Source organism: Bos indicus, chromosome 5 (assembly GCF_029378745.1).
Source record: "Bos indicus isolate NIAB-ARS_2022 breed Sahiwal x Tharparkar chromosome 5, NIAB-ARS_B.indTharparkar_mat_pri_1.0, whole genome shotgun sequence".
NCBI classification, from domain to species: Eukaryota; Metazoa; Chordata; class Mammalia; order Artiodactyla; family Bovidae; genus Bos; species Bos indicus.
In genome coordinates, this window is record NC_091764.1 from 95,109,481 (window position 1) to 95,122,988 (window position 13,508).

Here is a 13,508-nt window from a genome sequence, read left to right on the forward strand (position 1 = left end):
AGAAAACACAACAGCTGTCAGGCCAAGAAAAATCTGTTAAATTGACACTGTGTCGTCAAAGCTACCCTTCCAAGATGTAAAGTTATTCTCCCTTCTGAAAAGTGTGGCCGGACAGACAACCTCCTGCCCAAGACCACAACGTCATCACTATCTCTTTCCTAGAACTGGTTCCGGAACTGCCCTAACAGGGCAGGGGAGCACAGGCCCTAGAAGGCGGATGTAAAAACAACTCGCCCAGCCTCATCCGCACCTACTCTGCGTCGCCTCTGCTTCCGGGCGAGCAGGGAGAGCCCCCGACTCTGCCCACCTTCACGCCAGTGGGTCCCTTCTGGTCTCCCTTTATCCGCCCGTAGCGCCTCGAGGGTGATTGCGGAACAAACCTGCCCAGAAAGTGGCTCAAGCCGACCCACCAGTACCTCTTCCAAAGGTCTCCCGGTCGCCCCTGGGTCTCCCGGCAGGGCCCCGCGACTACACAGCTCTCTCGACCAGACGATTTTCACCGACTTTATTGGGCCCGCGACCCAGTTGGTCTCCTCGCCGCCCACCTCCCCACTAGATGGCTCCGGCCCTCCATAACATCAAGTATATTCAAAAACACTGCGGGCGGGGCGGCTCTGGAGACAGCCCTTGCTGGGGAAGCCGGATCCCCTGTGGCAGCATCAGGGTCATTTGCTCTTCGTCTTCTGACTCTCCGTCTTCTTGGGCAGCAGCACGGCCTGGATGTTGGGCAGGACGCCGCCCTGAGCGATGGTCACTTTCCCCAGAAGCTTGTTTAGTTCTTCGTCGTTGCGGATGGCGAGCTGCAGGTGGCGAGGGATTATCCTGGTCTTCTTGTTGTCCCGCGCGGCGTTGCCAGCCAACTCCAGGATCTCCGCCGTCAGGTATTCCAACACCGCCGCCAGGTACACCGGCGCCCCGGCGCCCACTCGCTCCGCGTAGTTACCCTTGCGCAGCAGTCTGTGCACTCGGCCCACTGGGAACTGCAGGCCCGCGCGGGAGGACCTGGACTTGGCCTTTGCCCGCACTTTGCCGCCCTGCTTTCCGCGACCAGACATGTTTGTCTCTCGCTTACAACTCCAGCGAGAAGGAAAAACCCAGCGATCCGGTTCCTAGTACAAGAATGCAACGTACCACACCGGAACTGCCTCTACCAACACTTTGCTGACACTAGGCAGCGCCTTCCCATTGGGCTCCGCAACATCCTTGGCTCCAGTGACCAATGACAGGCAGGCTCTGCTCCCAATTAGCACGCTGGGAGAAGGACGGCCTTCTCCAACTCTCTCCAATCAAAAGAGCAAACTGCTAAGTCCTCATTTACATAACCGCTCATATGAATAACTAGGTGCGCTTGCTCCGCGGTTGGGGTTCTGTTGAATATATTGAGTTCGGTTGAATTTGGCAGATTCTGAGATTTCAACGTCCTCTTTCGCTCTCAGGAAAAGAATGTCTTAAGAATTAAGGAACCGAGGTAAGAAACAGAAAAATCAGGAAAGAGAGTTACCCCTTCTCCTTAGTTAACTTAGTCAACAAATACTAAGCACTCAAGCAAGAAATGCCTCTAGCAGTTCTGGTTGAGTATGCCTGAAATTTTTGACACATTACCTTTATTATTGACACTAAAAAAAAAATCCTTAAGCAAGAGATCTCTAACTTGAAAATATTCTAACCTTGATTTTTTAGTAAATACTAAAAAACAAACAAAACACACACACACACACACACACACACCTATTTTGCCATTACAAGAATCCTGATTCTTCCAAACTTTCTTTGGAATCAAGCATTAAAAGCATGCGGTACAATGTGACTATTTAGCACTCCCCACCCCAGCTCCAGTCATCCAGTGTTCTGAGGGTTCTTTTAATTCTGCTTTAACAACAAAAATAACAGTATCTTTTTTGTGCTATAGAGATGGATGAGGATAGATACATAATAAGCAAATATTTGCCATAAAGCTTTCTTACTGGAAAGGCTTATTCGTCAGGACTAGGTACAGGAAGCACAATTTACCAAAATATTCATTCCTCATGGTGTTACTGCTGCCTTTTTTCGTAGTATGAACCTTTTGGGGAAACAGTCCTGTCTCCTAGAGTGGTGACACTACTCAAAGTTCCGTTTTTCTCAAGGAATTTCTTAAATGAGAACCGTCTGATTTAAAGCCATGATCATGCTGCTGCTGCCAAGTCGCTTCAGTCGTGTCCGACCCTGTGCGACCCCATAGACGACAGCCCACCAGGCTCCCCCATCCCTGGGATTCTCTAGGCAAGAATACTGGAATTTCACAAGAACTTAGAGTTTTAATGAAATAAGAATGTTACATTATTTTAACGAATCACAGAAATTGTCGTTTGAGAAGCAAAACCCCGTGCTTGGGCTGGGGGTGGGGGACGGAGGAAGCAGTAAAATCTACAAATTGTGCAGAAGAAGCTGCAAGAGAAAAGTCGGGGGTGGGGGCGGGGAGTAAGGGGTAAGGTTAGACTCTTTTTGAAAATTTAATTTTTTCTTCGCGGGGCCACAAAAGAGAAAAAGAACGATTGAAAGATTTCCTCTACCCTAACTGGTGACTTAAAAAGACCCACAGGTGTAAAGCAACTGCTTTGAAATTTAAAAGTAGTAAAGCATTCCCACTTCCTACTCAGTTTCAAATTAGTCTAAGAATAGTATTATAAAAGTGTGCATTTCGTTGGAAAAGTATAAAATTAGAATTCCCGCGCTAGAGAGAGGCGGGGGCGGACAAGGTGGAGGAAAGAGACAAGGGAAACTCAGCGCTCACTGGATCTGGCCTACCGTTTTTTAAGTATGGAGAAACGGCAATATAATTTCTGTCTAGTCTTTCCTCAATTTCATGGCAAAAATAACAAGAAGTTTTCCCAAATAAGCAACCGAAAAATTTTGTAGGGAGGGGATTAAAAAAAAAAAAACACCTTTTGGGGACTTAGCTCCGCCCACTACCTTGAGGTTTTCAACCAGGTCCGCTATAAGGATATATTAGCTCAGGTTCTTAGCTTCCCGAACTGTTACGAGCTTGCTTAATACGATTGTCGTCTCTTTCTTGTTGAAAATGTCTGGCAGGGGCAAAGGAGGGAAAGGGCTAGGTAAGGGAGGTGCCAAGCGTCACCGGAAGGTCTTACGGGACAACATCCAGGGCATTACGAAGCCCGCAATTCGCCGTCTTGCCCGCCGTGGTGGTGTCAAGCGCATCTCAGGGCTCATCTACGAGGAGACCCGTGGAGTGCTCAAAGTGTTCTTGGAAAACGTGATCCGCGATGCAGTGACGTACACGGAGCACGCCAAGCGCAAGACGGTCACGGCCATGGATGTGGTGTACGCTCTGAAACGCCAGGGCCGCACCCTCTACGGCTTCGGTGGCTGAGCTCTGCCTGCGGCTTATCATCAGATTCCAAAAGGCCCTTTTTAGGGCCACCAAAACCTCAAAAAAAGGGTTGATCACGCTTAAGTTTCATGGTGAATGTGCTAATAGGTGCTTCAGAGGAAGCTTTACAATTGCAGTTGTTCGGACGGATGATTCGGGGTTAGGCTTGAGGCTGGGGGAGGTGTGAGCAGCAAAGCTCGAAGTGGGGAGCCCGGGGCCCGCGCTAGGGACGTAGCTTGGGAAATGCATCGCAGGGCAGTAAGTGATCTTCCCCTTTGTTTCAGACGCTGAAGTGCTGAGTTTGGACTCCGTTTGGGAAACAGGTATCGTCAACTTAGAAATAGGTGTTTTCGGAGCGAATGCCTCGGGATCTGAGCTTATGTAGAGTAACTTGTATGCAAATAAGGCAAGTGCGGCTCCCTGCCTCCGATTGGACGGGAGGTATCAGAGGGAGTGGTTCTCGCCGTTGGGGCCGGCCCCACCTCTGAGACCTATTGTAGTGTCCAATAGGAAAGCGCGAGGTGCAGGCCTAGAGTTGCGCGCAGGGGTCTTGCCAAGCGTTAATATTTTATATATTGACGGAATGTTTGAGTGAGAATTAATCCAACTCCGACGCGGAATGTAGGGCGGCCGCGTGTGGGCGAGTGCAAGGCCAGGCCTAAACCGTCGGCACCTGAGCTACTCGTGGGTCGGCTGCACAAAGGTGGTCGCGCTGAGCTGGTGAGCATCCCAACCCCCGACTGCCCAGCGGCGGTGCTCAAGCCCCGGGGCGTGGGAATCCAGGAGTTAACCGGCAGCGCTGCCAGGGCTCAGGCAGTACTGTTGCCCGGGAGAGAGAGGGTCTTGTGACCCGGTCGCCCCTGGGAGATAAACCCTGGCTTTCTAAGTGACGGTCCTGTTCAGAACCGCCCGGCCCGGGGCTGCGGGAAGGAGTGGGGCGGCGGGTTGTAGTCTAAAGAGTTCGGTGAAAATGATGTAGCGAGAGAGCTGTATAGTCATGAAGTCCTACCCATTTGTCCTGCCCAGGAGACCGAGTAAGGAGGGCCGGTTTGCGGGCTTTTCCTGGTGTCAAAGGCGGGACTGAAGACAGGGGGCTCCACCTGCGTGCTGCCGGCAAGGGCGAGGCTGGAGCCGAAGTCCTTTAAGGGCCGTGCTCGACTTCTGGCTGTGTCCTTCCTCACCAGCTTGTCTGTGTGATGGAAATTGGGAAGGGGCTTAGAACACCAAAATGCAGTGTGATCCCATGAACCCTGACTAATCTCTCCTAGCTCTGGCTTGTCTGGACATCGTGAAATCACTTAGCTTCATGGACTGGTTGTCTGGATTGGCTGTGGGGTAGTTTCCCAGCCTTGACAGTGATGTATGTACATTTCATTTTAAGCCGTATATATCCGAGATGAACTCTAGCCAGGAAAACATTTCCCTTGTTCCCGCAGCAGAGACTGGCATCATACCGTTTAATGAATATCAGCCACTTTGGAACACATTGTATTCCATTTTTGCATTCGATTCTCCAGCAAATCTATGAATTATTTATTATTAATTACCATTTTATAGACGAGGTAACGGATACAGGGGGAAAGTACTGGAATCAGGATTTGAACCCAGCACTGTTCTTAACCCTTATGTGCCACTGCCGCTTCCAGGGAGCCCCCATCCCCCATTTGCTGACATTTCACTTCTTGGTACTTTCTTCTCCATACTCAAACGTATCTGTGGTGCTGGTTATGTATTAAATTTCTAGGCAGTGAGACAGTTCCAGAAGCTCAACTTTCTTTAGTTCAAGTGAAGAAAACCCTTAAGTTACCTAAAAAGAAGCATCAGGGTATGGCACACTTGAGTACGTTTATATTTGTTGAGGGAGTGAATGTGTGAATTTGAATAGTTAGTTAATGTACCTATTAAACCCCCAATTTAGTGTGAATCAGATTATTGAGAATGAAGGTGGGACTGCAGTGGAGCATGAAAATAAGTATTCGTATGGTAATTTAAAATATCTATTCCTTAAGTATTTAAGTTACTTGGGATTATTTTTTGTTTATATTTTTGATGGTAGCATCAATATTTTTTGAACCTGTCTAGTAGAACTTTTGAACTGTGGTGTTGAAGAAGACTCTTGAGAGTCCTTTGGACTGCAAAGAGATCCAGCCAGTCCATTCTAAAGGGCTGGGTGTTCTTTGGAAGGAATGATGCTGAAGCTGAAACTCCAGTACTTTGGCCACCTCATGCGAAGAGTTGACTCATTGGAAAAGACCCTGATGCTGGGAGGGATTGGGGGCAGGAAGAGAAGGGGACGACAGAGGATGAGATGGCTGGATGGCATCACCGACTCGATGGACGTGAGTCTGAGTGAACTCCGGGAGTTAGTGATGGACAGGGAGGCCTGGCATGCTGCGATTCATGGGGTGGCAAAGAGTCGGACAAGACTGAATGACTGAACTGAACTGAGTAGAACTAAATTTTCCCTTGTAAGCATAGCATATTTTTGTTTATGTTTTATGTATTTTATAAAATAATACCAAATTATTTGAACATGAGAAGTCTTTGTTTCTGTTTGAGTCCCATGGTAGTATCCAGTCCTGAAGAAATGATTTTCCAAACCAAAAGGGGGTCACATAATTTGAGAACACAAGTTATCTGAAATTAGAACTGAGATTTTCGGGAGTTAACTTCAGAAAATGTAGAATGCATTACTATACATGTTTGTTAAATAAAGAATTTAAACTGCTTCCAAAATGCTTTTCTTGCAATATGGAATGAAGTCCTGTTGAAATTAGATCCTGTAGCAAACTAGATCTCTTCTAGTTTGAACATTTAATGCCTCTTTTATCCCAAGAACTGTTAACTTGAAGATTCAGAGATAAATAAGCCATCAGTTGAGTTCAGTTGCTCAGTTGTGTCTGACTCTTTGCAACCCCATGGACTACAGCATGCCAGGCCTCCCTGTCCATCACCAACTCCCGGAACTTACTGAAATTCATGTCAGGCGGTGATGCCATCCAACTATCTCATCCTCTGTTGTCCCCTTCTCCTCCGGCCTTCAATCTTTCCCAGCATCAAGGTCTTTTCAAATGAGTCAGTTCTTCACATCAGGTGGCCAAAGTACTGGGGTTTCAGTTTCAACATCAGTCCTTCCAATGAATATTCAGGACTGATTTCCTTTAGGATGGACTGGTTGGATCTCCTTGCAGTCCAAGGGACTCTCAAGAGTCTTCTCCAACACCACAGTTCAAAAGCATCAATTCTTCGGCACTCAGCTTTCTTTATAATCCAACTCACATCCATACATGACTGCTGGAAAAACCATAGCCTTGACTAGACAGACCTTTGTTGGCAAAGTAATGTCTCTGCTTTTTAATATGCTATCTAGGTTGGTCATAACTTTCCTTCAAGGAGTAAGCGTCTTTTAATTTCATGGCTGCAGTCACCATCTGCAGTGATTTTGGAGCCCCCCAAAATAAAGTCTGCCACTGTTTCCACTGTTTCTCTATCTATTTGCCATGAAGTGATGGGACCGGATACCATGATCTTAGTTTTTTGAATGTTGAGCTTTAAGCCAACTTTTTCACTCTCCTCTTTCATTTTCATCAAGAGGCTCTTTAGTTCTTCACTTTCTGCCATAAGGATGGTGTCATTTGCATATCTGAGGTTATTGATGTTTCTCCTGGCAATCTTGATTCCAGCTTGTGCTTCCTCCAGCCCAGCATTTCCCAGGATATACTCTTCATATAAGTTAAACTGGGTGATAATATACAGCCTTGTCGTACTCCTTTCTCTATTTGGAACCAGTCTGTTGTTCCATGTCCAGTTCCAACGGTTGCTTCCTGACCTGCATACAGATTTCTCATGAGGTGTGTCAGGTGGTCTTGTATTCCCATCTCTTTCAGAATTTTCCACAGTTTGTTGTGATCCACGCAGTCAAAGGCTTTGGCATAGTCAATAAAGCAGAAATAGATGTTTTTCTAGAACTCTTTTGCTTTTTCAGTGATCCAGCGGATGTTGGCAATTTGATCTCTGGTTCCTCTGCCTTTTCTAAAACTGGCATGAACATCTCGAAGTTCACGGTTCAGTATTGCTGAAGCCTGGCTTGGAGAATTTTGAGCATTACTTTACTAGCGTGTGGAAGGAGTGCAGTTATGCGGTAGTTTGAGCATTCTTTGGCATTGCCTTTCTCTGGGATTGGAATGAAAACTGACCTTTTCCGGTCCTGTGGTCACTGCTGAGTTTTCCAAATTTGCTGGCATATTGAGTGCAGCGCTTTCACAGCATCATCTTTCAGGATTTGGAATAGCTCAACTGGAATTCTATCATCTCCACTAGCTTTGTACGTAGTGATGCTTTGTAAGGCCCACTTGACTTCACATTCCAGGATGTCTGGCTCTAGGTGAGTGATCATACCATCATGATTATCTGGGTCGGGAAGATCTTTTTTATATAGTTCTCTTGTGTATTCTTGCCACGTATTCTTAACATCTTCTGCTGCTTTTAGGTCCATACCTTTCTGTCCTTAATTATGCCCATCTTTGCATGAAATGTTCCCTTGGTATGTCAGTTTTCTTGAGATCTCTAGTCTTTCCCAGTCTATTATTTTCCTCTATTTCTTTGCACTGATCACTGAGGAGGGCTTTCTTATCGATCCTTGCTATTCTCTGAACTCTGCATTCAAATGGGTATATCTTTCCTTTTCTCCTTTGCCTTTAGCTTCTCTTCTTTTCTCAGCTATTTGTAAAGCCTCCGCAGGTAACCATTTTCCCTTTTTCCATTTGTTTTCTTTGGGGATGGTCTTGATCACTGCTTCCTATACAATGTCATGAACCTCCATCCATAGTTCTTCAGGCACTTTATCAGATATAATCCCTTCAATCTATTTGTCACTTCCACTGTATAATTGTAAGGTATTTGATTTAGGTCATACTTGAATGATCTAGTGGTTTTCCCTACTTTCATCAATTTAAGTCTGAATTTGGCAATAAGGAGTTCGTGATCCGAGCCACAGTCAGCTCCTGGTCTTGTTTTTTTGCTGACAGTATACAGCTTCTCCATCTTTGGCTGCAAGGAATATAATCAATCTGATTTGGTGTTGGCCATCTGGTGATGTCCATGTGTAGAGTCTTCTCTTGTGTTGTTGGAAGAGGGTGTTTGCTATGACCAGTGCGTTCTCTTAGCAAAACTCTATTAGTCTTTGATCTTTGTTTTGTACTCCAAGGCCAAATTTGCCTGTTAGTCCAGGTGTTTCTTGACTTCCTACTTTTGGATTCCAGTCTCCTACAATGAAGAGGACATCTTTTTTGGTGTTAGTTCTAGAAGGTCTTGTAGGTCTTCATAGAGGTGTTCAATTTTAGCTTCTTCAGCATTACTGGTTGTGGCATAGACCTGGATTACTGTGATATCGAATGGTTTGCCTTGAAAATGAACAGAGATCATCCTGTCGTTTTTGAGATTGCATTCAAGTACTGCATTTCAGACTCTTTATTGCCTATGATGGCTACTTCACTTCTTCTAAGGGATTCCTGCCCACAGTAGTAGATATAATGGTCATCTGAGTTAAATTCACCCATTCCAGTCCATTTTAGTTCACCGATTCCTAAAATGTCAACGTTCACTCTTGGCATTTCCTATTTGACCTCCCAATTTGCCTTGATTTGTGGACCTAACATTCCAGGTTCCTATGCAGTATTGCTCTTTGCAGCATCAGACTACTTCCATCACCCGTCACATTTACAACTGGGCGTTGTTTTTGCTTTGGCTCCATCTCTTCAGTCTTTCTGGAGTTATTTCTCCACTCTTCTCCAGTAACATTGGGCACGTACCAACCTGGGGAGTTCATCTTTCAGTGTCATACCTTTTTGCCTTTTCATACTGTTCATGAGGTTCTCAAGGTAAGAATACTTTGCTCCCACTGAGACCAAAAGTCTATTCTTTACATCTATGTCTCCTTTGCTGCCCTGTACGTAAGGTTGTCAGTACCATCTTTATAGATTCCATATATATGCATTAATATATGATATTTGTCTTTCTCTTTCTGACTTACTTCATTCTGTATAATAAGCTCTAGGACCATCCACCTCATTAGAACTGACTCAACTGTGTTCATTTTTGTAGCTGAGTAGGCTTCAACAACGGAGAAGGCAATGGCACCCCACTCCAGCACTCTTGCCTGGAAAATCCCACGGACGGAGGAGCCTGGTAGGCTGCAGTCCATGGGGTTGCGAAGAGTAGGATACGACTGAGCAACTTCACTTTCACTTTTCTCTTTCATGCATTGGAGAAGGAAATGGCAACCCACTCGTGTTCTTGCCTGGAGAATCCCAGGGACGGGGGAGCCTGGTGGGCTGCCATCTATGGGGTCGCACAGAGTCAGACATGACTGAAGCGACTTAGCAGCAGGCTTCAACAATACGTGAAACGTGAACTTCCAGATGTTCAAGCCGGTTTTAGAAAAGGCAGAGGAACCAGAGATCAAATTGCCAACATCCGCTGGATCATCAAAAAAGCAAGAGAGTTCCAGAAAAACATCTATTTCTCCTTTATTGACTATGCCAAAGCCTTTGACTGTGTACATCACAGTAAGCTGTGGAAAATTCTGAAAGAGATGGGAATACCAGACCACCTGACCTGCCTCTTGAGAAACCTATATGCAGGTCAGGAAGAAACAGTTAGAACTGGACATTGAACAACAGACTGGTTCCAAATAGGAAAAGGAGTATGTCAAGGCTGTATATTGTCACCCTGCTTATTTAACTTATATGCAGAGTACATCATAAGAAATGCTGGGTTAGAAGAAGCACAAGTTGGAATCAAGATTGCCGGGAGAAGTATCAATAACCTCAGATACGCAGATGACACCATCCTTATGGCAGAAAGTGAAGAGGAACTAAAAAGCCTCTTGATGAAAGTGAAAGAGGAGAGTGAAAAAGTTGGCTTAAAGCTCAACATTCAGAAAACTTAAGATCATGGCATCCGGTCCCATCACTTCATGGGAAATAGATGGGGAAACAGTGACAGACTTTATTTTTGGGGGCTCCAAAATCACTGCAGATGGTGACTGCAGCCATGAAATTAAAAGACACTTACTCCTTGGAAGGAAAGTTATGACCAACCTAGATAGCATATGCAAAAGCAGAGACATTACTTTGCCAACAAAGGTCCATCTAGTAAAGGCTATGGTTTTTCCAGTAGTCATGTATGGATGTGAGAGTTGGACTGTGAAGAAAGCTGAGTGCCGAAGAATTGATACTTTTGAACTGTGGTGTTGGAGAAGACTCTTGAGAGTCCTTTGGACTGCAAGGAGATCCAGCCAGTCCATCCTAAAGGAGATCAGTCCTGGGATTTCTTTGGAAGGAATGATGCTAAAGCTGAAACTCCAGTACTTTGGCCACCTCATGCAAAGAGTTGACTCATTGGAAAAGACTCTGATGCTGGGAGAGATTGGAGGCAGGAGGAGAAGGGGACGACAGAGGATGAGATGGCTGGATAGCATCACCGACTCAATGGACTTGAGTTTGAGTGAACTCCGGGAGTTGGTGATGGACAGGGAGGCCTGGCGTGCTGCAATTCATGGAGTCTCAAAGAGTCGGACACGACTGAGCAACTGAACTGAACTGAATATTCCATTGTGTATATGTACCACAACTTCCTTATCCATTCATTTGCCAATGGCCATCTAGGTTTCTTCCATGTCCTAGCTATTGTAAATAGCTCTGAAGTGGACATTAAGGTACATGTGTCTTCCGTGGCTCAGATGGTAAAGTGTCTGTCTACGATGCGGGAGACCCGGGTTCGATCCCTGCGTTGGGAAGATCCCTTGGAGAAGGAAATGGCAACCCACTCCAGTACTATTGCCTGGAAAATCCCATGGACAGAGGAGCCTGGTAGGCTACAGTCCATGGGATTGCAAAGAGTCGGACACGACTGAGCGACTTCACGTTCACATCTTCCCAAGATGATGGAGAAATAAGCAAGGAGACCACTTCATTTTAAAGTCAACACATTCATGTTAAAGTCAACACATTGACTTTGTGTTATCTTTTTTCTGATATTTTTCAGAAATCTGTTTATTGTTATCTTCAAAAATAATTTATCTTTTTAAAAACTTTAAACAACTTTTACTTATATTATGTTTTGTAATTTCCTTAATATCATTTTTTACCACTTCTCCAAAACCTGTTATTCCCAGTGCATTTTAGATTTTTAACTTTTAAAATAAACGTGTAAGTTATGACTTTGGATTTATTTCTGTTACAGCTTTGGACAAATATCAAACTTTTGAAATGTTATAGTATATTTTATTATTTGTCATAATAATAAAGTTTTACTTTTATATCATCTCATCCTAACCTAATTATTAAAGAGGTTAAAATTTTACCCATAGTTGTAATGTTTTCTTGTTTTAGTTATCAGTATTAATTTCTAGTTATTAATTTGGGCTAGAAATTTGTGAGCTCTGTAATTTCTTCTTTTTGGAAATTATTGAAATTTCATGTATGACCAGTTTTGACAATGTCTTCTGGATCTTGGACAAGGAGGCATAACATGTGTTTTAAAATATGACAACTCAGTTTATATCTATTTATTCAATATTGCTAATTATTATATTTTCAAAATAGACTCTATGGCTATTTTTATCTACTCAATACATATTGCTCCTGATAGTATCTTGTTGTCACCTATGTTTCTGTTTCTTTCAATTTATCCTCATATTTTGAATAGTATTTATTTTACAGAATTCTTTTTTCTGATTTGGTATTTAAACTTCATGACTGCCATACCTTCTTTATAGGTTGTTACCTTTTATCCCTCTGAGTAACTCTTTTGGTTTAATTTTATTTTTTTGGCCTTTGGGTATCAATGAACTTGAATTCCATTTATTTATTATTATTTTGCCTCATCTGATGTACTGTTTTGTCACCTGCAATTCTTAATACACCAGCAATCTAGTTCCTTTTTCTAGGTTCTTGAGCTTTAAAGTTAGGTCGTTGACTTGAGATATTTCTTGATCTTCATTCAAGCTTTTCCTTCTTGTTTCTGATCATCCACTTGTCTCTTTATTTTTGTTAAAAACTATACCAGCCTGTTCTTTATGTTAGTTGCTCAGTCATGCCCGACTCTTTGCAACCCCATGAACTGTAGCCCACCAGGATCCTCTGTCCATGGGATTCTCCAGGCAAAAATACTGGAGTGGGCTACGGTGTTCTCCACTAGGGGATCTTCTCCACCCAGGGATCGTCTCCTGCATTGCAGGCAGGTTCTTTACCAGTGAACCACTGAGGAAGCCCTTTCTCAAATTTGAGTGAAGGGAAAACTGTCTTACAGACTTCTTGTATTAGTTTAAGACATTTTGATTTTTATGTTACTTAAATGTCAAAGTATAGCAGATGCTTACTGTTCATGCTTACAGTTCATATTAAAGACACTGTGAAAGCAGACTTTATAAATTACTTAACAGAAACCTATAAATCAGTATGTTATTATAAAATCTAATATAATTGATAATGATGTTTTGCTTAAACTATGTCTTAAAAAGCAAAAGTATATTTTGCTTATTGTTAACTATTTGGCTTTCCTTGAAACATTTTTTTGAGTCATTATCATTGTTATCTTCCTTTTTTAAATTATGAACTTGTTTTTAACATAGATTCATTATTTTGGCAAGCCAGTAATTTACTAGTACACTTCAAAATGATCTAAAATACCTTCTTCATTTATTGTGCTTATATATTAGTCGCTCAGTCATGTCTGACTCTTTGTGACCCCATGAACTACAGTCCACCAGGTTCCTCCGTCCATGGAATTTTCCAGACAAGAATACTGGAGTGGGTTTCCATTCCCTTCTCCAGGGAATCTTCCCGATCCAAGGATAGAACCCATGTCTCCTGCATTGCAGGCAAATATTTTTACTATCTGAGCCACCAGAGAAACCTATATATATATGTCAGTTATGTATATATGACACTACTATGGCTAGGTAACTTGAATATTTTTTGTTTTATGCAAAGGTAGCATCCATCTAATACATCTGCTTGCCATGTAAATATGCTATCAGGGCTTTAGATATGATACTGTTCCTTCTGGGAAGAAAAGTTTCTTGGCATAATTAGATGAAAAGAAATTAAAGGTAGAAAAGGGAAATGAGGAC

At 43.6% G+C, this 13,508-nt stretch overlaps 2 protein-coding genes across 2 annotated transcripts; one reads left to right on the forward strand and one right to left on the reverse strand.

The window, feature by feature from the left end:
- Nucleotides 1-488: 488 nt before the first annotated feature.
- On the reverse strand, nucleotides 489-1,184 carry H2AJ (H2A.J histone). The gene has a single exon (XM_019961512.2). It carries the CDS (start codon nucleotides 1,053-1,055, stop codon nucleotides 666-668), a length of 390 nt encoding a protein of 129 aa, XP_019817071.1. The 5' UTR covers nucleotides 1,056-1,184; the 3' UTR covers nucleotides 489-665.
- A 1,794-nt stretch (nucleotides 1,185-2,978) lies between these two features.
- Nucleotides 2,979-3,374, forward strand: H4C16 (H4 histone 16). Its single transcript, XM_019961515.2, has one exon. It carries the CDS (start codon nucleotides 3,062-3,064, stop codon nucleotides 3,371-3,373), a length of 312 nt encoding a protein of 103 aa, XP_019817074.1. The 5' UTR covers nucleotides 2,979-3,061; the 3' UTR covers nucleotide 3,374.
- The last annotated feature ends 10,134 nt before the right edge of the window (nucleotides 3,375-13,508 follow it).